The sequence below is a fragment of the Macrobrachium nipponense genome, chromosome 24 (assembly GCF_015104395.2).
Source record: "Macrobrachium nipponense isolate FS-2020 chromosome 24, ASM1510439v2, whole genome shotgun sequence".
NCBI classification, from domain to species: domain Eukaryota; kingdom Metazoa; phylum Arthropoda; class Malacostraca; order Decapoda; family Palaemonidae; genus Macrobrachium; species Macrobrachium nipponense.
The window spans coordinates 77,671,831-77,697,974 of record NC_061091.1 but is presented as its reverse complement, the minus strand read 5'-3'; the positions used below and the strand labels follow the sequence as shown (position 1 = coordinate 77,697,974).

The following is a 26,144-nucleotide window of genomic DNA, read 5'->3' as shown; positions in this document are numbered from 1 at the left end:
GCTCACTTCTCAAAGCAAAAGAGGAAGGCCGGGTCTGTCCTCGCGCTACCCTCGACGGTGCTGATGCCTTGGGAGCGGAGGAAGCCCTAGCTAAGCTCCAAGGCTTAGCCACAGTTGAACAAGACTGCACAGAAGTCTTCGTAACTCCCTGGTGTACTAAGCGGTTGCCGTCCTCAGCTCTCCACTTTTCCACCACAGCATCCACCATCTCTCTGGGGAAAAGAGGAGGAGGAACCCAGCAATGGTCCATTACGTAGACCCCAAGCTACCTCGTGACCGGCCGGCCTGGTTACGCGAGTCAGGACTGTGTCCCTTCTCCTCAAAACCAGGTTGGCTGTCTGGTGGGCGAGGTAGGAGATGGCCCTACCTTCAGACTGGCAGTCTCCCGAACGCTGAGTCCTCCTCAGGAACTATAGCTCCCGAGGAGGCTGCGACTCTGGATACTGTGAGGGACCACAGATCCAGCCAGGAGACGGCCTGGAAAGCTGCCATGGCAATGGATTCCAGGGCCGATACCTCTTGCTGTGAGAACCAGAGGTTCTCCAACAGCAAGTGTTGAAGAGGCGCTCCCAGGGTTAGACGAGCTAGCTCTGGATCAACCTGCTTGGTCGCCAACAGGTCTGCTGAAGGCCCGTAGAAGTACCACTGACGAGGCAGAGGAAGGGGAAGCAGCTTGTCCGACCTGCTGGCCCTGAGCGAGGCCTCTTGTCCGGAGACAAGGGCGTTCATCTGGTCCAACACACCATCGGCCAAGGAAGACCGGAGTAGCCCCACCGTCGCTCTGGGTACCTTCTTAGGACCCCAGAACGACTCTAACCTTGAAGGACGGTCAGAGGGAGCAACCACCGATCCTTCCCCAAGGTCACTGTGCTGAAGAAGCATCGCAATGACCTCTGTATCTTGGGAGTTATCGCATCCTGAGGCGATGGACCGTCAGATCCATCCAGGCCGATCACTTCCTGAGACACTCTTCCTTCAGGAGGAAGAACCTCACCAGACCCCTCGTGGTCTCCTCCAACCACTTAAGCATACGATCTGTTTGGTCCTAAGACCGAACCAGGATCGTAGGCTCTCGTGGCCGGACCGTAAGGAGCACACTCCTAACGGTCACTCTTGTTTGCCTCGTTCCTCCCAGTGTAGCCCGAGGAGGTTGAAAGAACAGATGAGGAAGACCTGATGCTCCTACCCTGCCTACCAGCAGACACGGTAAGCTGGGAGGACTGCAGGCGATCGCCAACCCGTGGTGGCGATCGAGCTGCAGGTCTGGACCAGCAGTCTCCTTGCGGAGAAACGCTGGACCAAGGACGGTAGCATCAGTCTCATGCAACAGGGGAGCTGCTACCAGCCATGCAAGTTGTCCAGTCCTGGTGGGAGAGACAGTCAGGTGACTGGTGGCGTCCGCTAACGCGGTGAGAGCGAGCACCATCCTCACGAAGCGCCACGGTCCCAGAAGCAGCCGAGGCTGTTCCTGGTGACCGGGGGGACCTCTTCCAAGCCTCGACATGTGAACGGTCTGGAGGGACTGTCACGTCAACCCTGGGAACTGGTCGATCGCTGCGAGAGCAATCACCGGTCTGGCGAGTCACCTGAGTGACTCTTACCCTCCTTCCGCTCTGTACCTGGGTCCTGACGGTGAGCGTACTTAGCCGTCTGGATCCTGGCTGCATGATCACCGGTAGGTGACCGTACACTCAGTGATGCTCGCAAGAGAGCAGCTGAGACGATTCCCGGTCCAGAGGTGGAACCTCTGGAGCTGGGAGCGGAGGTACCCCCATCTTCTTCTTCCCTGAGGAAGGAGAGACAGGCCCCGTTCCCGGAGGAATGGGAGGACCAGCGGAAGACCCACCTGTCCCACTGGAGCAAGACAGACCCCTAGAAGTCTCTGTGCGAGACTTCTTGTGGAGGGGGATGGGGGTGGACACCTTCTTCCTTGACTGGGGGGCCTTGGAAGTCGAAGGGGAAGAGGCAGCAGAAGACGATGTCAAAGATGAAGACGAAGATGAAGACAACGACACCTTCTTTTCTTCTTGGACTTCTTTGCCAACTTCCTCAGGACAGCAGACAGGTCTCCCATCCAGGAAGTGGCAGCAATGGGGCCCAACTCCACTTGGCCGGAAGGACCTGCGGGAGCGGCAGCACTTCCACGGGCAGGAACAGGGACAGCAGTTACAGCAATGGCAACAGGAGGGCGATCTAAGGGCAAGCTCTTTGGGCACTCGAAGTCAAGGGGAGGAGCGAGGACAGCAAAACCAGGTGGAGGAGGTACCAACTCCCTCCGGGGTATGTACGGTAATGGAGCTTGTACCGCAGCCGAGGGGGTGACCGTGGTCACCTGCTGGGTATACACCAGGTGAGGCGGAGCTGCATAACCTGGGGTTGACACAGTCGTAGTCGTCCTCGTCTCCACCCCGTGAGTGACCAGGGCTGCAGCAAGATGATAGATGAGCCCCTGAATACTCGGAGTGCTGGAAGACTCGGCGAGTGCCACACCTGCTGAAGACCCCAACCCACAGAGGCAGACACACCTGAGGAAGCAACAGTCGGGTTAAGGGGGGGGGGGGGGGGTCCTGTTCGCTCAGCGGAGGAAGGATCCCACCCTGAGTGGACAGAAGACCACGAGTACAACTCAGGGCCAGGATGTTGCCCTCCCTCCTCAGCACTCCACAGATCAAGTGAAGAGGCGGAGGGAGACACGTCCCCCGAAGGGGAGAGAGCTTATACGCGGCTTCTTCCTCTTCTCGTAAAGCTCCCACTGCTCCTCTGACACCGAGACACAACCAACACAAGTTAAATCCCGAGAGCATTCACTTCCTTGGCACCTTGTACACACAGGATGAGGGTCCACAACATCACTGGACCTGAAAGCCCCACACTTTCGGCCTTCCACTCCAGGGCACACTCTCCGGTTGGATGGGGGGTGCGAGGGCTCCTCCAATTCGTGGGACCGCATGATTAGTCCAGTCGATGCAATATCACAAAAAGAGAGAGAGAGGAGAGAAGAGAGAGGAGAGGGAGGAGGAAGAGAGAGAGAGGTGAGAGAAGAGAACGAGAGAGAGAGAGAGAGAGTACTTACAGTCACTTCACACTAGTATTCTAAGAAAAGAGGACCCAGGCACGGAGTGGAAGGATGGTAAGAGGCAGACAATCGAAAGCAAAGTGGTATGTTTACCTCCAGTCGGGCGAGACTCCCGACCATCAGACAAGCAGTTACTGCCGAACTACCTTGTTAGTAAATCTTACGACCAGTCCAGCTGGCGCTGAATAGTAATTCCTTATGTAAAGGACCGAGGGTTTGTATATCGTGTCGGAACAACTCACACTTCCATTAAATTATTTCACTATTAATAATGTATAAAAATTAACCAAGAATAAAAAGATAAACTCATTTAGGAAAAAGAAAACAAGTACCAATTCTATAACACATACTGCATACTACTTACAGGTAAGGAAAAAATTCAAAGTTCTCAACTCAGATATAATAAAGTTTTTCTTCATTTTAAACCTTTAATACAATCAGTCTGCTTCTGGGGTGGCTGCAACTGCCAATTACCCTGATAAAATGAGGTCAACAGAAGACAAAGTTCCCATATAGTAATGCAAAAACAGCTTGACTTTACTGCCATGCAAACTTTGACAAGCTAAGAAAGGCTCATTGGTAAAGCACTATTCTTCACCCAATTGAATAACATAGTACAGAGAGATAAACAGGTCACTTCTATTCTATTTAATAAAACAAGACGTGAGTTAACGCCTTACCTTTTTCCTAACAGTGGAGAGAACATGGAAAAACGTTGAGCGGTGATTGTTCCATTTAAGAGACAAAAGACCACCTTCCATGACAAAATCATTACACTTAGGCCATCAATCTGTGAAAGGAAATTCAATATTAACTTCGAAAAGAATACACACAGACTAACACTACAAACACTTTAGGAACATATATATATTTAGCAAAGATGCATATTCTAAAAGATGCAAATTAAATTACTTATCTAAGTTTTATTTTCAAAAGATAACAGAAACCATCAAACCACAAATAATTCACAATAAAGAAAACATGATCAAAACCGATAAATAAAACAACCTTGATAACAATAAAAAAAACAAATATGAGTGACATGTTACAAAAATGTGAGCAAGTTGGCTGACAACTACAGGCAGTCCCCGGGTTACGACGGGGGTTCCGTTCTTGAGACGCGCCGTAAGTCGAAAATCGTCGTAATCCGGAACATTGTCAAAAATCTTAAGAAAACCTTACTTTTAATGCTTTAGGTCCATTCAAAACTATGTAAACTGCATTCTTATTGCATTTTTCATAAAAAAAAAACCCTTAAAATACTGATTATTTTGCATTTTTGGCGTCATATTACATCTGCCAGATCAGCATTTGTATGCGTCGTAACTCTGGAACATGTGTCATAACCCTGGAAATAATTTCTGATGAATATAATTGAAAAGCAGCGTAACCTCCGAACGTCGTAAGCCGAGACCGTCGTAACCCGGGGACTCCCTGTACAGACTTGGAGCACTGACTGATTCATATTCAAAATTTAAAATTGACTGATAAAATGTCAAAAAATAAGTCTGTTCCAAACAACCAGTGCAGCTACAACTTATTAGTTTGTTTCAGATTTGCTGAGTAAGGCTGACATATACAAAAAAGGAGACCCAGCTTTTTCTTTGTGAATTGGTTATATTTTTAAATCTGAAGCCCTCTGGTATGCATTTGTATAAGTACTTGTCAACTTTGTATATTTATACTGTATACTAACCAAGTACTATGTACCAGTATCTACGGACCAAATCTTAGCTTCACCAATACTAATTTCATTACTTATTAAGCTGTGACAGTATTTCTTGATTGCGGCTTAGAATAATGTGAATTTCATTTAAGGTTTACATGCCAAGTTGCAATACAAACCAAATTTAAACAAGGAACACTTTCAACTTCAGTGACAGTCAAAGCAACAAATGACCTTCATGGGGGTAGACTGTCAAGTATTAGACAAATGTCCTGGTAGTAAATAATTCATAATGAGCAAATCCTGCAAACGTTTTGCAAAAGAACTTTTCAGCCATGTAAATTAGGTTACAACTGTGCTGAATTAAGAGATGGTTAATTATAAGGAAGCACTCCACATGGAGACAGTTTATTACTGAAAACTTTTGACTAAACAATACAGACAAGGGTATATAATATAATATAGCAGCACAAGTGAGATCATTCAAGAAATCTACCAAGATGAGAAATTTACCATCTTTTGTTTTTATTTTTACGTCACATACTTCTTTTAGTTCGTACGGGGCTTTCATATATCACATTATGTTGACAAAACTTCAATCTTTTGAATGGTATGCTTAGTTGTAATTGTATTCTTGTTTCACCAATTAAATATCGAGTGAATAGGGTAAAACATCACAGCAGGCCAAACAGGCCACCTACAATCAACGTTTGCCACCCTCCGAAAAAGTACATTATAACGCGTCCTGACACCGGAGATGGGCATCAGTTGCGACTTCTTGTTGGTGAGAAACGGAGCTAAAGACCTCTACTCTCCTTTCGAAGTAAGTATTTTCTCCAAAGTTAGAAATTATGGCCAAATTTTAAGATTTAAACAGAGGGTAGTGAAAAGGGTGGCTACGGCAGTGGAAATCTCACCAAAACGCTTTAGAAATTTTTACTTACAACTAAAAATGTTTCGAAGATTGACGCCATCTTGATGTTTACGGAGTCGCTTGTGTCAACAAACTTCCCATTTCCTGTGCTAAATCTGCACACCACTTGTACCCATAGACGCTGGGGCACTTTCATCACAACAATCGTAAAACCAACTCTTTACCAGCACTTATTCAAGGGGACTACGCATTCTTTGCAGGGTTTTGCGCTCTTCAATTGTTTATCAGTGTTGTCAATTGGTTTGTGTACCCTCCAAACCCTAGGTATAAGACTTACACAACAACCGGGGAATAAGTGAAATTAGCGTATCTATTTGTATTATATATACGTACATATTACACGCAATTTTATCATTACTGCATTACTATGACAACTAGAATTCATCGAAACAGTTTGTAAATGTATCGGCGTATGTGTGACGCTCCACTAGATTGGCAACGATGAGTCATTTTTCCTCACGTCGTCTGCTCGTAAGTATACATCCGAAACATTTGTAATTTTTGGGGGTTAATTGGTTGGCAAAATTTGGTTGCAAAAAAGGGGATAATAGACATGAATTAAATAAACAGTTTGAAGTAAAGTTAAACTAAATATTGAGTAAAGTAAACAATTAAAAGCTTTGCATCTCATAATCAGTGTTGTCGTCTGCTGCTCGTAACTGTGTTTGCGGAGTGAGTGCTTAGGAACCAGGAACCACAGCGTGGTTCAAGTGCACTGTGGAGTGAATTAAGACCAAAATGTGTATAATTACAATCAAATAAGCAGTGTGGAGTTTCAGTTGTGATGGCAGTAAGGATAAAAACCACCGATTACAAGGTAAGAATGAATTCAGTTCCAACCATAACCCCGGGAATAACAAGTTTCATACTTTCACTAATATAGGCAACAAAATGTTGTTTTATTGTGCTGATTACAACTGCAATCTTGAGTAAGATCAATAAACGTTACATATATACGCTAACATTGTTCAAATGAGTGCTGGGAAGGCTGAGGAAAGATGGTGGCCGTCACTGATGAGAACCTTCCATGCAAAACGTAGCCGCCATATTGGATTTCAAAACTGCCTTGAAAATGACAATTTGTCCAAAATTGCATTTTTCCTAACTATACAAACCTGAGGTCCTTTTACAATAGGAAGGTACTAGCGGCAGCTGGATAGGTCGTAAGCTTTCGAACAAGGGGTTCGGTAGTTAACTGCTTGTCCGACAGGAAACGCGCCGCGCACGACTGGGAGGTAAACAAATCACTTTTGCTTTTGGCCCAAGCAAAAACTGCAGAGTGAGGGGTGGCATGAGGTGGGACTATGTGTAAAAGGACCTCAGGTTTGTATAGTTAGGAAAAATGCAATTTTGGACAAATTGTCATTTGTTCCGACACGGCATACAAACCTTCGGTCCTTTTACAATAGGAAGACTCACTTCTTGGTGGGAGGAATCTATGTCTTTTGTGAACAGACTGGTGTTCGCCCAACCTTGGAATGCCTCCCTGGTCGTAAGAGCGAGGGAGGGATCCAAGCCTCTGTCCGATTGATCGGGGTGTGCACCGCAGGATCAATGGTCAGACCTCTGGACCAAGTACTAAGAGAGAGGCAAGCGTATCTCTTCGTACCAGCAAACAAGAACAAGTTCCTATTTGCAAGAGGCAACATAAAGTTATGGTTTGTCTCTTGTTGGCATCCACTTCCCCCCCCTTGTAGGAGGAAGTGGTGGATATTCGCTCCCATCCCTAGTGAAAGGGATAGGATGGGGCTCTGTCGAGTAGCTCACCGGCATCTCGTCCTTATCCAGCAAGGTGATGACCGTATCCCTCTACCCACAGGTAGAGGGGGAGAAAAGATAGGAAGAGAAGCCAGTCACTCTCTCATTCACTTATCTATTCTTACAGTCACACCAGGACTCGATGCTGTTCAGCCTGCTAGGGTCTGGGTTAGCTACACAACGTGTTGAGCAGCCACCACGGGTCCCAAGGAAAACGATCCAAGGACCTGTGGGCAATATCCAAAAGGTAGAAGGAGGTGCCAGTGGTCTGGTTGTACCAACTCCTGCCTTCAGTACCTGCGCCACGGAGAAGTTCTTGTGTAACTCGAGGGAGTGTACTTCTAGGTCATCTTGGTGCTGACGAAGAGTCTTCAACACTCAGCCTGGGATGTCGAGTTTCTTCAGAAAAGCGCGGTCGCGCTTTCACAGGACAAAGCAGCATCTCCTTCGCATCGAAGGCGGTGAAGTCCATTAGGGAGGGGATTGTGAAGGACTCTAACCGATCGTCAGGAACCGAAGGGTTCAGAGTCTTCGCTACGAATTCGGTACCGAAATCGAGAGTCACGAATCCCCATCCCCTGGATGCTTGACTTCGCAGGAAAAGTCATGCAATTACCTCAGAGGAAAAGAAGGGAATGGTTCGTATGACCTATCCCTCTTCTCGACTTCGGTGATGTCTGTACCCATCACTGGTCTATTCCGTCTTCAGCGAAGTTGTTCTTCTCGGTAGTGGATAGGACACCGACACTCAATGGTGGTGTCGATGGTATGGTACTGTGACAAGCCGTTAGGACGAAGAAAAGACTGTTATGAACAACCGAACTAAGTCCACAGCGAAGTTCGTACAGAACTTGGGCGCTCTGACAGCTGCCGACTGACTGCGTTCGGTAGGAGGCAAGTTGTCCAAGCACCCGAGCAAGTCACGTGACTTCGGCCTTAAAAGGGTTATGCCAAGAGACTAAACAAATAAAATTTGTTCGTCACGATGCCAGAAGGCAAGGTCTGATGACTTCTCTTAAGGCATGTGCCCAACAGGCGAAAGTCAATTGCCTTCTAGAGACCGAGTCCCTGATGGCAAGATATCTCATAGTATAGTTGATTCTCGGCTAAGGAGAAAACAACACTATGTGTCGTTGAAGACGAAGGTGTACAGAAAATGCAACCTACGTCTTCACAGCTGAACCGAGAGAAGGATTCTCAAGATTCTGAACCTGTGGCTACAAAGACTGAGAACCGCTAACCGCTATTCATTGCTGTCCGGTGAGGATCGTAAGTTGCAATAAAGAGAGCGCTTTTCAGTATGAAGACAGGGAAATACTGCCTGAAGAACTGCTTCTCATGGGCTGAACATTTGGAAGTAGAGCTGTCAGGTCGGAGAGTAGGCGATGTCTTCTGACATATCTGTTAATTCGGGGGGCGAGCAATGAATAATTGCACACCTACGAATACGAGATATTTTGAAGACAAACTCAGATGTCTGCAAAAATCAAAACTCGCATTATCGCGGTGCGATGCAGCGTGACTAGTACAGACTTCTGTTACCGTGCGGTAAACAGAAAGATGAAAGAGTCCAAGAGATCTCTGTGACAACTCTCGCAATGTCGAAGGCGATGAAATCGAGCGTCACAGCAGTAGATGGTCCTTCATTATTGCGAGAATCCCGTTAATCAGAGACCCTAAGTCCATGATTGTTGGGCAGATACGGTTTTTTTTTTTCGTAGTCATCAAACCAACCGGGGAGAGAGAGACGTAACCGACCGTTCATCTCCGAGACCTAGCTGATACTGAGCCGCTATCAGGCAGTTCAATACGCAGTAGCTCTCGGGTGACTCGTCCAAATCCTGAGTTGCCAGGTCAAGCCATTATTCCACGAAGGAATGCGTTCGGCTAGAACCATCGAGCATAAAGAATACGCTCGAGCAATTATATTTAACCGAAACGGATTTCGGTAAATACAAAAGCTGATTGGTGTTGTCATGACAATACCAAGTATCTAAAATCGAAACTGATAACTGCTGGGAGGTTGCAGGCAACCCCGAGTTGCAGTTCAATTAAGATACAATTCGTCTCGGTCCACAAACCGTAGAGTTTTAACTACGGTATGCACCTACCCCCCGGACAATTCAACTGTTAAAAGAATCATGTCGCGAGGGTAATATACGTAGTATATTTGTAGGTTCTGTACCACGACCTCCATCCTAAATTCTTTTCCTCTCGAGGAATGAGAATAAGGATTGGAGATCGACCGCCTTCGTTCTCTAGTCAAGAGAGTGAAGGAGAAGTCTTTCCCAAAGGAAAGCTTCAATGGTGAACAGAATACCGAAGACGATAGTTCAAGCCAAACTGGAAGTTCCCGTCCGTTCTTCTCTATTCCAGGTTAATCGCCTACTGTGAGATACTCTTCTTTCCGCAGCAGTCTTCTTCCAAATGCTAGAAATTACAGGAATTCGAGCATAAGCGAGGTTCCCGATTATCGTGTAACAATTATCGGGGATTCTCGCTCACTTTGGACCGTGGTCTCGCCTAAGTGTTTGGAGATCGTAAAAAACTCGAACACTGTGAGTGCGCTAGAAATTCCGTAGAATTCTAAGCACTCTGCGAAACCCCCCACCGAATTCGTCAAACGATACGGCTGGTGGTCCTCTCGATTCCCGTAGAAATCGAGAAAGGGGCAGGATCCCTCCTCAATGACCGGGGCTTACGTCAGGTAGGACCCGAAGGTCCCTCCGGTAGCGCAGCCCCTAACGTGGGGATCTTACAGAGAAATCTCTGTAGGATCCTTCCCCTTTCCTCGTAGCCGTAAGGAGAGAGGGAATGGGGGAGGAATTGGATACTGGCTCGCCTTCCCAGCGGAACTAGCAGTTGGAGAAGAAAAGGAGCAGCCATCTCAGAGCCTGGGAAAACGTATCGTCAGGAGAAAACGTTTTCCCGAGGAGGGTTACGAACTCATACTGTAGGTAAGTGTCTGCCGCCACTGTGAACGTCGTCTGGGTGGGGCTGATCGACACCTGACAGGAGAGAGCCGATACCGTCCTCCGACTCATTCCAGTCCTCGTCGAGGTCGAAACCTCAGGAGGACCGAAGGGGTATTCAAATTACGGTGTCCGAAGACACGTAGAAACGCCTCTGTCGCAGTAGAGGAGGTGAAGTAGCTTGTTCGACCGGCCAGAACTGAGAGAGCCTTCTTGTCCGGAGACGAGAGACTACCTGGTTCAACACAGTCGGCAAGCTCCGATCGCGGCAGACCCACCGTCGATTTGGGTTCCCTCTCGGGCCCCAAAACGACTCGAGCCGAGACGTGGCTCTGCTGGTGGGAGCGGCGATCCTTCCCCGAGGTCGTTGTGCTGACGCAATCAGCGCCATAACCTCGGCAAAGTTCCTCTGGATCTCGGAAGTCAGCATCTTGCAGCAGTGGGACCGTTAAGCCCTTCGAACAAGAGCATATTCCGAGAACCTTCCTCCTAAGAACGGGGGAACAGCGACAGCCCTCTCGGTCTTCTCCATCCACTTGCGCATACGTCCTGGCCGGTCCAAGAACCGTTCCTTGGCATGTAGGGCGTCGTGGTGGGATCATGAGGGGCGCACCCCTCACGATCACTCCTCAATACCTCGCTCCTCCCGGTGTAACCCGAGGAGGTTGAAGGTACGGGAGAGGCAGACCTGACGCTCCCTCCTCGCTCGCTGGCAGAACCAGCAGGCTTGGAGGGCTGCAGGCGATCGTCAACCCGCGGTGGCGATTGAGCTGCAGGCCTGGTCGAACCGTCTCGCTGTGGAGAACGGCTGGACTGAGCACAGCGGCCCCGAATCTCGAGTGTCAGAAGAGCTGGTGCTGGTTGCCGTACCCGATCGCTCTCTGAGGGAGCGACGGTCCAGGCGACCTGCAGGCTCCACTGTCACAGTGAGACCGGTGCTTGTCCTCACGGCACGTCACGTCGCTGGTTCCACCGTGGCTGGCACCGGCGAACGGGAGGACCTCTTCCCAGCCTCAGCCCGTGGCCGGTCGTGGACCGTCACGTCCGCCCGGGTAGCCAGCTGGTCGCCGCGAGAGCGAGAGCTGGTCTGGTGAGAGTCGCGTGAGCGGTGTCACCAGTCTTCCGCCCCGTGCCGTGAACCTGACGCTGAGCGGACTCGGAGGTCTGGTTCCTGGCTGCACGGTCGCTGGTAGGCGACCGTACACTCGGTACCTCCCGCGAACGAGAGGCCGAGACGGACCCTGATGCAGTGGCAAGAACCACTGACACCAGGCGAGGAAGTACCGGTGGTTAGCCGGTACCCCCTCTGGTCCCCGTAGTCTTCTTCCTGCGGAAGAAGAGACGGGCCCCGCTCCCGAAGGAGCAGGAGGACCAGCGGAAGGAACCCTCCCGTCCCACCGAGGTGAGACGGGTCCCGAGAAGCTCCCGAGGGAGACTTCTTAGGAGGGAGGAGGCAACGTTCTTCTTCCTCGGCTGAAGCCTTAGAAGTCGAAGGGGAAGAGGCGGCAGCCGACGACGATGAAGAAGATGAAGACGACGACGACGACACCTTCCTCCTCTTCTTCGTCAGCTTCCTCAGGACAGACGTAAGATCTGCTATCCAGGGCGGAGCGGGGCTGCTGTAGCCGAAGCCACAGGGCCCGGACGCACCTGTACAGACAGACCAAAGTCTGGGGTAGTACCACCACGAACAGGGACGACGTCAGCAGGTATGGGCATCTCAGGAACAGCAGGCACAGCCAGCACAGCATCGGTAGGGACAGCCAGCGCAGCAACGGCAGGGAGGACAGCCAGCGCAGCAACGGCAGGGACAACCAGCGCAGCAACTGCATGGACAGTCAGCCCAGAATCGGCAGGTACGGCAGGCAGCACCGGAAACACAGGAAGTGGAGCAGCAGCCAGCAACCATCCTGGTACCGGCGGCAGGTCCAGGGGCTGAGCTCTAGGGCAGCGGAAGTGTGGTCGCTGCAGCGGCAACCACGAGCGGCGGCGGCACGCCCCCCTCTCGGTACGGCGAACGGCACTTCACAGCGGCTGTAGGCAAGACTGTTACCACGTGAGGCGAGTACACCAGGTGAGGAGGGACGTCGTCACCTGGAGCGTGGTCACCACTCCATGGGTGACCGCAGTAGGCCCAGACATAGAACCGCAGCCCCTGGACACTAGCACGCCCTGCAAATGGAAGGACGCCCATACCTCACCAAGGTCCACCCTCATGGCAGTAGCACCTGCGGAAATAACAGTAGTAGCGATTAGTGGGGGGGAAGTCCCCTCGCCGCTGGGGGGGGGGGGGGTGAGCCCTCTCCGAACGAGTGGAAGACCCGAATACAATTGTACATCGGGCACCGAGCGCCCTCCCCCGCGCTCGACGGATCGGGCGAGGAGAAGAACGACCGATAACCCCCCCCCCCCCCCAAGGGGAAGGGCCATCTGTGGAGCTGAGCGGGGGGGGGGGTGGGGGGGGGGGGGGGGTTCTCGTTCCCCACCCCCGCAACAGCACCCATGTACCCAACAATAATATAAGAGCCCGAGAGCAATCGTGCCCTCGGCCCGAATGCAAGGGCATAAGGATCAATTCCCTGACTGAGCGGAACTTGAACCAAAATAAATATTGATGCAATCAATAATAAAAGGAATAAAATGAAAAAGAATCTTGCATTACGATTCACTTCACATTGATAAGGGCTCGGATTCGAGCGGCATTGCGCCCTCGGTACCGAGCGCAAGGGTAAAGGATCCATTCCCAATTATGAATGGAAACCTTGATCCATAATGAATGATGAGGCAATCAAAAATATATATGCAAAATGGAAAAAAAGAAAAAGGAATACTGCGCTTGCGATTTCACTTCATACAAATAAAAAGGGGGAAGGGGAAAGGATCAATTCACCCGGGAAATAGCGGAAACATTGATCCAAGTAAACAATGCAATCTCAATAAAATATGAAAATGAAAAAGAACTGCACTTGCGATTTCACTTCATTCAAATAAAAAGGGGAAAGGATCAATTTCCGGGTAAGCTCGGAAAACTGATCCAAAAGAGTATTGCTACAATCAAAAATAAAATATATGAATATGAAAAAGATACTGTACTTTGCGATTCCACTTCCATACAGAATAATTTTGTTTTTCGTGTCGAGCGCATTCGCTCGGCAACGAGCATACAGGTCAAAAAAAAATATAAATGAAAAAAGAGGCATTACTTACGATTTCATCTACACTTTCCAACCAAAATATACGCTCGGAGCGAGCGCTCTCCCGCCCTCGGACCACCCGAGCATACACACGCGAGGATCATTTCCTTTTGGGAAAATGAATTCCCGCACTTACGCCCTTCAGTCCCGGCACTCGGGTAAACGGAGGGCGTGGAGAAACCAAGATCCTTTAATTCACAATTGAATTCAATGGAAATAAATATGAAATGATTGTACTTACCAATTCAGTTCACTAGATAAATAGAAAAAGAAAAACACAACCATGCGAAAGCAACGACGATGAAGCGGGCAGAGAGCGATGATACACGTCCACACCCCGCCACGCAAGACAGGCCGAAAGCAAAAGTGATTTGTTTACCTCCCAGTCGCTCGCGCGCGCGCCTGTCGGACAAGCAGTTAACTACCGAACCCCTTGTTCGAAAGCTTACGACCTATCCAGCTACCGCTAGTGTACCTTCCTATTGTAAAAGGACCGAAGGTTTGTATGCCGTGTCGGAAACAAATACAAATTTATTCAATAGCTAGCTTGTAAAAAATACTTGGTTATAAAAACTTGATTGACAACTAAGCAGCATGTCTACTATGGGTTTCAGAGACAGTGTAAGCACGTTTTTGGGCAATACCTATTTCTGTAACGAACACTCGTAACGAACGAGATTTTGCTATAGTGCATTACACCCAGTGCCGTAATTTATAAGGGTATCGTGAATCACTAATCGTAAAGAATAACGACACTTGTCCTTGTACCAAGAGACAAAAACTCCATTATGCAGAAATGGATACGAACACGTGTATAAAGCTCCACCTCCCCCCTCCCCCCCCCCCCCCCCCTCTACCGCCATCCCTTTTCTTCTTCGTTCCTCCGCCTTCCTTTCTCTCTCTCTCTCTCTCTCTCTCTGTTGCCATTCGGTATGTGTTGACCCTCCAAACTGGGTATAAGACTACACACAAAACGTTGAAATTGGTGAAATTAGGCTATGTATTGGAAGTATATATATACATAAATATTAAAGCAATTTTATCATTATTGCATAAACTATGACAACTAGAATTCATGGAAACAGTTTATAATAATGGAACGGCGTATGTGTGAAGTCTCCACTAATGTGGCAACGATGATTTTGCCATTCTTAGCATGCAAACATTAAAGGTTACATTTATTTCTGGCATACGATTATTAAAGAAATTCAAAATACTAATAAAGACTGAAATCAATGAAAAGTGCTAGCAAAAACAAAAAAAGCAAAAAAAAAAAAAAACGTAGTCGTTCCTCTGCACTTTTCCGTATTCGTTCCTCTATGGTTTTCGGCAGCCAGATGTACGAAAACATTAGAAACATTTGATTTTATCTACTTTAGAAATATCTGTAATTTTTCGGGGTAATTTGGTTGCAAAAAAGGGATAATATACATGAATTAAATAAGTAATTTTGTCGAAAAATTATTTTTTCCTATATACAAACCTAGGTTGTCTAACAAAAGGATATCCGCGGGAACGCGCCGCCGCTACCGCATACAAAGAGTTCAAACTTGAATCGCTGTACCTGGGTCTGGGGTAACTGTGCGGGGTGAGCCCGGGCCAGCTTGGGTAGGTCATTGTGATACCATTCTTTGAGCCGTTAGAATACTTAGTCTAAACAGACACACTCTTCAAAATGGGGCCATACTCAATGAGGGGTGGATGAGGAGGGCCATTAATCTGTTAGACAACCTAGGTTTGTATATAGGAAAAAATTAATTTTTCGACAAAATTACGTTTGTTCCGACTAAGTACAAACCGTCGGTTGTCTAACAAAAAGGAGACTCGAACTGAGGATGGGAAGGTGAGTGACCTGAATGTACCCCTTTGAAGAGCCGCCAATAACTTCACATGACCTGATGTTAACCCAGACCCCCTACTCCTCATGACACTTTACACGGTAAGGATTCAATAGGGGAGAACCCACAAGGGGCTACCGGCTGTTGTCCTAACCTATGGTACTAATACTCACTCAGAGAGCTGTTCCTGAAGGATTCTTAGCCATCATTCTTCTCTCCAGGTAAGTCAGTAGTGGCCAAGTCGTGTCATGGACAGTCACAGTCATACGTAGGATATTACCAGGAAAACACTCATACCCCTTACATTCGGCCAGACTTAGGCGGGAATTGCTGGGAGTGTGTGTGTGTGTATTTCCAAATTGAGGTACGCAGTGCAGGTGACCAACGCCTAGAGGATCTCTTGGGCTGCGACAATGGGGCCCAGAGAGAACACTTCTAGAGATTTGAACGTAACTTCTCGTAGGTAGAAGGAGGTGAAGGTGGTTTGACTCTTTCCAGGTGCCTGCTCTCAATACCTGACCCACTGAGAGGTTCTTCCTGAAGAGCATAGAGGAGCCTATGCCCCTAACTTCGTGAGCCCTCACCTTTGGCATTGGTACTTCCTTGTTTTTCGTAGGCCCTTCTTATTTAACCTGTCTGATCCAGAAGGAAGATGGTATTTCTTAGCCACCTCTTTCGGTGCTTGCCCGTGGCCACGAACAGCCGTTTGATAGCCGGTCTGAACTGTCTCGTCCTCTTGAGGTAGGCTTTCATGGTCTCTGACCGGGCATAGAATCAGTTCTTCTTTGTCAAAGCCGGTAAAATCCCCCAAGGAAGGAATGGTAAAAGATGGAAAACATCTCCTCTGGCTTGTATGGGTCTTGAGTCTTGGCTACAAAGCCAGGGACAAACGAGAACCCCATCTCCCTCCAACGCCTGGTGTGTGACACTTCGTAGGACAGCGCGTGTAGTTCGCTGACCCTCTTCGAAGATGCCAGGGCTAAGAGGAAAAGATCTTCAAGGTGAGGTTCTTCAAGGAAGCTGAATGTAAGGGCTCATAGGGAGGACCTCTCAAGGATTCCAGGACTAAGGCTACATCCCAGTGGGGAGTCCGTAGCTCTCTCGGGGGACAGGTCTCTAAAGTGCTTGAAGAGCAACAAAATTTCTGGAGATGCAGCGAGGTCCATGCCTTTCAACGCGAATACTTGATTTAAAGCCGCTCTATACCCCTCCACTGCCGATATGGATAGTCGTTTATCCTTCCTGAGGTGGTGGAAAAAACTCGCTAGTTGAGGGATGGTGGCCTCGTCTGGGGCAATGCTTTTATCTTGACACCAATCTTGAAACCGTCGCCACTTTCCCTGGTACAATCTGCCTGAGGAAGGTTTCACAGGATTGGCCATGGCCTCAGCTAACTGCCTGGAAAAACCTCTATCGCGGAGGATTTTGATGACAGTCTGAACCCGTGTAAGCGGAGGGCCGACGATTTGGGTGTAGGCAATCCGTTGTTGGGCTTGGGCGAGGAGATCTATTCTGTCTGGTAGGCTTACCGGGTCCTCTAACTGAAGATCCAGCACTTCTGGGAACCAGGGGGCTTCCGGCCACCAAGGAGCTACTAAGGTTACTCGCAGGTTCTGCGAGTAGCGAATCTTCTGAAGGATCTTCTGGAGGAGGGGGAAAGGCGGAAAGGCGTAAGCGTCCAGGTTCTTCCAATCTTGCAGGAGGGCATCCTCCCCCGCTGCCTGCGGGTCTGGGAGTGGGGAGAAGAACACTGGCAGTTTTCTGTTCCATGCGGTGGCAAAGAGGTCTATCGACGGAGAGCCCCACCTCTTTATCAGGCCATCTGCTACTTCTTGATGGAGGGACCACTCTGTGTTATTATCTGTCCCCTCCTGCTCAGATGGTCCGCCCAAACATTTTTCTTGCCTGGAATATATCTTGCCTTGAGGGTGATGTCCATTTCCTCTGCTAACTCCTGGATTTGTACTGCCAGGCGACAGAGATCCAGTGAGACTGTGCCCCCTGTTTGTTTAGATATGCCACCACCGTGGAGTTGTCTGACATTAGGCCCACCGTTTTCCCTTGGAGTTGAGACAGGAAGTTGCTGAAGGGAGAGGAAGACTGCCTTCAATTCCAAGACATTGATGTGAGCTGCTTTCTCTTCTTCCGACCACAGGCCGGATCACTTCTTCCTCCGTCAGGTGCGCCCCCCACCCTTCTTTGATGCATCCGTGAAGAGAAGAATCTCTGGGGTTCTCGGACCGAGAGAGATGCCCCCTTGGAGGTGGGAAGGCACCATCCACCACTCCAGGGACTTCCTTACTTCTTGGGAGAGAAGAATTTTGCTGTTGGGGTCCCCTTCCTGAGGAGACCATTGTTTCTTGAACAGCCACTGAAGCGGCCTCATACGCCTTCTGCTGTGAGGCACTAGTCTCTCTATTGAGGCCATGTCCTAAGATGGACTGGCAGAGTTTTGCCGTGGGCAGGGCTGGGCCCCAAAGCTCTCCGCACTTGAGATACTAGGCCGGAGACCCTGTTCTCCGAGGGGAAGGCCTTCATGAGGGATGAATCTAGTGTCATTCCGAGGTACACCATCCTTTGCCTGGGAGTGAAAATCCGACTTGTCGACATTCACCACCACTCCCAGTTCCTGAACGAATGACAAACTAGCTGAAGGTGCTACCGCACACTGCGCAGCCGTCTCGGCTAAGATGAGCCAATCGTCCAGGTAGCGGAGGAGACGGATGCCTCTTGCGTGTGCCCAAACTGACACTATCTTGAAGACCCTGGTGAACACCTGTGGGGCTGTGGCGAGGCCGAAGCACAGGCAGGTGAACTGCAGAGTCTTTCCTTGCTGACAATCCTGAGGAATTTTCTGGAGGAGGGGTGAACAGGGACTTGGAAGTAGGCATCTTGAAGATCTATTGAGGCCATGAAGTCTCCCTCCCTGACACAAGCTCGAACGGAGTCTGCCGTTTCCATCCGAAACTTTGTCAGAGAAAGGAACTTGTTGAGGGGTGAAAGGTCTATGACGGCCTCCAACCCCCTGTTGCTTTTCTACCAGGAAGAGTCTGGAGTAGAACCCTGGACCTGGATCCTGAACCTCTTCCAACGCCCCTTTCTGAAGTAGCTTGGATATTTCCTCCTCCAGGGCCCGTCCGCGGTCCGAGTCCGGTCGATAGGAAGGGACTTGGATGGGGGTAGGGGATAGAGTGGGTGTAGACTGGAAGGGAAGACGGTAGCCTGACTTGATAACCTGCAGGGTCCAATCTTCCGCTCCTGCTTGCTGCCACACTTGCCAATTGGCAGCCAAGCAACCCCCTACCTTCCGCTGCGGGCAGGATCTGGCCTAGAATTTCTTGCGGGACCTCCCTCTCTTCTGTTGCCCTTCTGCTTCCGCTCCTTTGATGGAAAGGGGACGAGTCTTCTCCCTATGGAACTTGTCCTTCGACACAGAGTAAGGTTTCTTCTCCTCTCGCCTACGCACTGGGAAAAGCCGGTCTCTGCGCTTCTCTTACCTGTTGGCTAATCTGTGGTGCTGGCCGTGGTCTATGGCCCGGGGTTGCGGAATTGGAGAGAGCCCTAGATTGGAGAGATCGCTCCTTCTTCTCCGCTGCCTTGCGAACTTCTTCCGCAGGAATAAGTTCTTTCTGGAACAGCGGGTTTTTCCGTAAGTCCGGGAGGAGGTCTCTCACCACTGGCGATTTGGCCTCCTTGAAGGCATTCTCTCTCCTTTTCACCTCCATATTAGCCCACAGGACCGCTAAGTTGTCTGCTTGGTGCGAGAGTGTCTTGATCCCACCACTGCATGAACGAAGACAAGTTCTCGCTGCTGCTGAGGGCTGGAGCTCGGGTAAGAACTGCGGGAAGTGCTGCCAGTAGACGTTCCATCCACGAATTCGTAGCGAGGGCCAGAGCTAGAGCGCGAATGAGTCCTTCGGTTTTTCTGAGGGAGAGATGCAAGAGGTGCTTTTTCTGAAGGGCGTCCAGACTGACATCTAAGAGATCTGCAAGGTCCCTGGAATATGCAGACTCCCTTAGTTTGTCACCTGTTGGCCTATAATACCTGCTGGCCCCCTGAGCAGGGATAGGAAGCCACCTCTGTTTCTCAGATACCCTAGTTGGTGAAGTCGTGGCTTCTCGGGACGCTCTAGCCATGGCTAGCCTAACCTGGTTGCTCCAGGGGAGGCTGACCGAGGGGGGCTGTGAATTCTTCAGGTTGAGCACCTTATGCACCTCTGACTGAAACTCCTGGTTCAGTTCCTCAGTTTTTGTTAGGCCATTGGCGCTTCTAATCAACGACAGAATCTGTTAATGATAAGGGCTCGGGCTCCGCAGGTGAGCTAGTCTGACTGGCCGCCGTCCGAATCGGGGTCAGAATCGGGCTCCCCCTCGGAGCATGAATCGGGCTCGGAATCAGAGTCAGAACTGTCACCAAATCTGGAAACAGTTCCTCTGACTTCTTTTCCAAAAGGAACTTCTTCCTGGCTTCTTCCATCCTACGGGCAGACTCCTCTAGACTGGTGTTCTTCTTCTCCACTTGCTGGGAAACCTCCTTTTTGGAGCTTAAGTAGTCCCTCCACCGCCTGTTTGACCAGGTTCGCAATGGTCCAGTGCGGGAGTGAGGACCTGGGCCCCCACTGTACCTAGGCTAACTGATGGAGGTGGTGCGGAGGTACTAGGCTCATGCCTAGGCCTAGCTTTTTCGGGCATCAACGCTGGCACTGGTCTCTCAGCGCGACCTAGGCCTTGCGGCATCGAAAGGTCTCCATTGATGCTCCTCCTCCGAGCGTTGTGGCTGGCTGGCTTCTTGCGTCGGGTTGCCGCAACTTCTGGAGGGGAGGGGGCCTCCGGCTCCTGCGAGTTGGGTCCCGTTCCGGGCTCCTTAGCACTGTCCTCAGGATGGGAGGGTGAGGCATCAGGTCCGTCACCGGATCCCTCCTGGGGCTGGACTGATTGTGCCCGAGAGGAACAGGGGGTTACCTTGGTACCCGGCTGTGTCTCGGTACTGCTATGGTCATACCTAGATAGTTCGGCCTTTAGGCTAGGCGGGAACAAGCTCTCGGTTGAAGACCCCTTCTTGTTACGCTTCGAGGCAGGAACATGGATCCCAGCCCCTAAGGTAGCTTCTTTCCTCTTACCTGCTTTCCTAGCCCCCGACGACGAAGGTTTCTTTAGCCTAAGTCTCTTGGGAAGGACACTAGGCTCACTAACTGGGTCCCCAGTTAATAAGGAGGAAGGATTACTAGGCCTAGTGTTCTCCAATTGGGCACTATCCCCCTCACACACAGCCTTAGGCCCCACAGTAGTCGGCCTAGGCCTAGGCTTATCGGTATCAACATTAGCGTCACTGAAAACACTCTCATGCGCCTCATAATAGAGCCTCCACTGATCATTATTCCACTGCGCACAGGTTGAACACGATGCATCAGGGGAACATTCAAAACCCCTACAAAGCAATACACCAAAAGATGAAGGATACCGAGGTTGGCGAAGGCAAAGATGTACCGCAACGCATGCCATCGGAAACACACACACAAATCCTCCCCGAAAAACCCACCATAGATCCGCCTTCCATACTTACAGGGAAGTTAGGATGCTAGGTAATACTAAAGGATAAATAAAAGGATAGGAATAGGGCACTGGGGAAGCACTCAAGCACAGGATGTCAAAGATATATCACGATAAAGAAAGACTACAGTCGGCGGTCATGCGTTGTTTATCTCAAGTCGGGTCAAGGCGGAAGGAGTAGGTGTTGACACGACGGCTACGCGAAAAGAATGGTATCACAATGACCTACCCAAGCTGGCCCGGGCTCACCCCGCACAGTTACCCCAGACCCAGGTACAGCGATTCAAGTTTGAACTCTTTGTATGCGGTAGCGGCGGCGCGTTCCCGCGGATATCCTTTTGTTAGACAACCGACGGTTTGTACTTAGTCGGAACAACAAAATTTTTAAATAACAAAGTAAATTGAAACTAAATAACGAGTAAAGTAAACAGTTTAGGGAATAAAACTTTGCAGTTTCGTCGTCTGTCGTCGTCTGCTGTTCGTAATTGTGTTTATGGCGCGCGCGCTTAGAAACCAGAAACAGCAACGGGTTTAAAGTGCAATGTGGAGTGAACTGAGACCAAAATGTGTATAATAACAATCAAATAAGCACTGTGGAGTTTCAGTTGTGATGGCAGTAAGGATAAAAACCACCGATTACAAGGTAAGAATGAATTCAGTTCCAACCATAACCCCGGGAATAACAAGTTTCATACTTTCACTAATATAGGCAACAAAATGTTGTTTTATTGTGCTGATTACAACTGCAATCTTGAGTAAGATCAATAAACGTTACATACATACGCTAACATTGTTCAAATGAGTGCTGGGAAGGCTGGGGAAAGATGGTGGCCGTCACTGATGAGAACCTTCCATGCAAAACGTAGCCGCCATATTGGATTTCAAAACTGCCTTGAAAACATATTTTACGAAGAGCTCACATGCTTATTTTAGTTCGTATGGGGCTTTCATATATCACAATATGTTGACGAAACTTCAGTCTTTTAAATGGTATGCTTAGAGTTGCAATTGTATTCATGTTTCACCAATTAAATATCGAGTGAATAAGACCCGTCCACCGTGATGAGGGTTGGCCTGTCGTGATATTCTACCCTACATTGGACGCCCCAATCCCTAGTGGATGTCGTATCCGCGGTTACGTTCCTTGCAGTCGGTACGGAACTATTCTGTAGAATTACCCTGCAAGGAACGTAACCGCGGATACGACACCCGCTAGGGGTTGGGGCGTCCAATGTATTTTACCGTGTTTAGTACTGGCCCCTGGGGGTTAATTACAGTCGTTTGAATATTACTTTAAATTCTTGTTCAGTAGGTAAAATAACGTAGGGAAACGTCAACTGCCATTGTCTACTTTACCGCGGAATGAGGGCTTAGAATTACCCAAATGACAGCTTTTAGTCCCAGGATACGTAAACCACCCTTTGGAGGAAGAAAAAAAAAAAAAGGGAACGTCTACCTACCTGAACATTCTCAAACCAAAATCCGATCGGGAAACGATTAAATCAAAGACCGCGAGTGAAAACGGGGCAAAAACATCACGTAAAAGCTGTTTAAATAAAGAAAATGAAGGAAATTGACGCGACTCTCTCTCGCGGGGCCGAGGCAGGAACCGACTTGGGGGTCATAATGTAAACAATGGCCCGATCTCGACCAAACGCCATTTTCGACGGTTAAACCTCCCGGCCGGACCTCAAATAACCTCTAGAATGTCGAGGCTGTCGGCAGCGTCGCGGAAACGTCGAGGAAATAGTAGACACAAAAGCGGGGACGTACCTAAATATGGGAATTCATGAGCGGCCTAACGCCTTCTTTCTCAGTTTCTCTCCCCGTCCGGACTAACTTCACTGTTAGTGCGTCCGAAACGCACTGACACGCATCCTTGACTTCGACTTAGACTTAGATTTTAACGTTCGTTTTCCCCTTCCCCAATTTCATTTACCATTTAAATCAAATTTGACATGATTCCCTTTAACAGTCCGATGAATAGCTTGACCCTGCACGTGAAGGCGAGATACATCTCACGGACCGCGAATTAATCTCTCGTCGTTCAGCCATCTTCTTTCGAACGATCGATTCCGATACTCTTCAAGCATCCGGACATTCCACCTTTCAGATTGAGAAAATGGACTCTGCCTGGCTTTTAACTCTTATTCGGGAAGGTGGAAATGGGCGTTTTTGAAAAGCCGTTGCAATCATTTTCATTTTTAAAAATGCTGTATAAGCATTATTGAAATTCATTTGTTCCTATGCAAAGTAACCCTTATACGGGAAGGTGGAAATTATGTTTTCGAAAAGCCGTTGCAATCATTTTCATTTCAAAATATGCTGTATAAGCATTATTGAAATTCATTTAATGGTATGCAAAGTAACCCTTGTTCGGGAGGGTGGAAATGGTGTTTTTGAAAAACCGTTGCAATCATTTTCATTTTTTAAAAATGCCTTATGACCATTATTAAGACTCTTTCAATCGTATAATGTACCCCTTTTTCGGGAAGGTGGAAGTCGTGGTTTTAAACAGCCAATTGCAATCACTTTCATTTTCAAAAAATGCTGTATGACCATTGTCAAAATTCATCATTCAATCGCATAAAAATCTCAAGATTGTCAATCTTTGGCAAAAGTGATTCCAGGTAATTCGGTTCAGATTACATCACACAGTCCTTACAAACTCATTCAAAGATCTTGATGAATTTGTCGTCATATATTTTTGTACAAATTGCAATTACGCTCTACTTGAAATTGCAATTTCTATGCCATTTAATAAAACTCGTATAGCGGATACAATATACACTTTTAGCCATTTTACAGAATACTAAGCAACAGTCTTTAGGCAAATGAATTGTTGGGAATGCTCGTGACAAAAAACTAAAGTAAGCTAGCTTAGGTCTGTGGTAGATAATGGTCAGTATATCCTTTTTTGAAACTAATTTTTTCATAGTATCACTTTTCGTGATAAAACTATTGAAATACTCAGGTATAAACCTTTCTTAAACTATCAAAATAGGCAGTTATAAGCATTTTTTGAGTGGTTTAAAGCATTTCCAAAATTTAGCTGATACGGGGATGAGTGATAAAAGAACACTAACAAATGTAAATCTTTATTGTCCTTGATTTTTTTTTAGTTCCCATTCATGTACTACAATCTTATACTCATGTAGACTGATCTTGTTCCACATTTAGTTCACAAAGAATATATAACAATTCCAACCAACGAAAGAATGATTCTTACATAAGAAAGAGTTTGATCTCTCTATAACTGCTTTAGCAGAAATTGAATGAATCGTGATATATATATTTATATACATATAAATACAAAAATGTACATAAATGTTAAAGGTCAAAGTTACATTCCTATAATAGAGGTTTCAAATGTAATTATCTTACATGACTTCAATGAAGAGTCCAAGGAAACAAAGCATAAAAGGTGGAAAGTAACTGAAAATTCATCACACAGAGCAGAATGAACTGAAATAGTACTACTTCTGTATATACAAAGCTCGCTGTGGGGAAAGTAGCCACATTCCAAACCCTTTCCAACCATATGGGTGTAACCAATTGCTCTATAGTATTCTTCACTAAAACCCCTGCTGATTCTGAAATTATATCTTAACATTACCAATAATTTGGGAAATGAACATCTTCATCACAGTCAGTTTGAAAGCAAATTAGCTGAGTGAAACTAGTAAACTATACAGTAGGTATACTGTAATGGAATTTTGTAAGCATACTGAAAATTAATACTACTTTATTTAGAAGTGTAGTATGACATTCACCTCTTACAAAAGTGTACTAGTCTTAGACCAAGTGGCAAAAAAAAAAAAAAAGTCGTTTAACCCTGATAGAAAATTTTACGCTTTACTTGTCTTTGAAGGATATATGAAATTTAGAATCTGCAGCTTCAGTAGACCTGTTAATAATAATAATAAATTCTATAATCATCTCAAGGCCATGTACATGGAGTATACAAAGTACAAACAGTAACATACACAATCTAGATACATGAGACCATGATAAAAAAAATGAATAATCAGCAATATCCATACAGTTGTTGAAGTAGTATGAATGATGGTAATCATAATAATGGTAATAACAGTAAAAAAAATGATTGTAGTTTTAAAAAACAATTAAAAGTAATTTGGTGAACAGATTGTATATAATTAAATTGGAGCTAGAGACCTTAGGTGGTTACAGTATTCAGGTCCACATGGCTAAATATGAGAACTGAATGAATAAAATTCCTTGGTTGATAATATTCACAGTAATAATGAAAAAGTAGAATACCAATAATAACAAAACTGCAGAAATATAATAGTAATGACAGATTCTGCACTTTGCAAAGACACAGATCAAGTAATTCATGGAACAAACGCCTCATTTTCCCACAGTTTAGACCTTCTTCTTGCCTCACTCCTTAGGATGCTTTGAATGAGTGAATTGCCGCTGTTCCGCACTCAGGTGATCAGACTGGACATTGTTCACCTGACAATGAATTTTAAGTTGTCCAGGCAGTTTTCTGTGCACATCTGCGTCAGGCCCATAGGGGTCGTTTTTCCAAAATCTGGACCTTTTCCTCTATAAATGTCAGTACATATATAGGTATATACAAGATGAAATACTTGAAAATGTTATTTTAGTGTTATTAAGAAGAAAAATTGGGTATGCGGTCTATGCCCTTCGACCCGATTAGATGCTATTCAAAGTACTGACTTTGGTTAACAGAATTTTACTTAAAGTCATTTTCAAATATGGTGGCCAATATCATACTCCTATCATCACTCTTGTATTTCCTACTACTAAATAATGATGTTAATGTTTAATGAAAAAAATAAAAATAAAAAAAAAAGACTTGCCCAAAAAAACTAAAGATTGTTATCTATTACTTTGTAAGTACAGTTCAATGAAAAAGAATACTACTAGTCACACAAAATATGGATTTCCAGAAATTTTGGGGTTGGGGTCGTTCGACCCGCCCGACCCCTCCCTCAGTACAGGCCCGCTCTCGGGTATAGTTTGTCCGTAAAAATCAATCTTTTCCCTGTGCCGGCTAGCGACATGAGCCTTCAGGTTGTCCCGCTGGTTGCATCGATGAGGGCAAAATGGGCAGACGAAAGGTTTCTCGCCAGTGTGGGTTCTCTGGTGACGCTCCAACTTGTATC

General features: G+C 47.4%; 2 protein-coding genes across 10 annotated transcripts in view; both read right to left on the bottom strand.

Moving 5' to 3' along the window:
- LOC135205828 (longitudinals lacking protein-like) overlaps positions 1–22,920 on the bottom strand; it is a 222,534-nt gene extending 199,614 nt beyond the window's left edge. For 8 of the 9 annotated variants that reach the window (XM_064237068.1, XM_064237072.1, XM_064237078.1 and 5 more), the window contains exons 1-2: positions 22,762–22,920; positions 3,757–3,866 (exon numbers count right to left, since the gene is read on the bottom strand). In XM_064237068.1, coding sequence (XP_064093138.1) covers positions 3,757–3,837 — 81 coding nt within the window. In that variant the 5' untranslated portion in view covers positions 3,838–3,866; positions 22,762–22,920. Of the gene's footprint in view, positions 1–3,756; positions 3,867–22,448; positions 22,689–22,761 lie in introns of those variants that run through there. The other variant, XM_064237069.1, reaches the window with a different exon arrangement.
- A 1,176-nt stretch (positions 22,921–24,096) lies between these two features.
- Positions 24,097–26,144, bottom strand: part of LOC135205827 (zinc finger protein 316-like) — a 216,098-nt gene continuing 214,050 nt past the window's right edge. The window contains exon 6 of the mRNA XM_064237047.1: positions 24,097–26,144. This exon is cut by the window's right edge and continues 70 nt beyond it. Coding sequence (XP_064093117.1) covers positions 25,906–26,144 — 239 coding nt within the window. The 3' untranslated portion in view covers positions 24,097–25,905.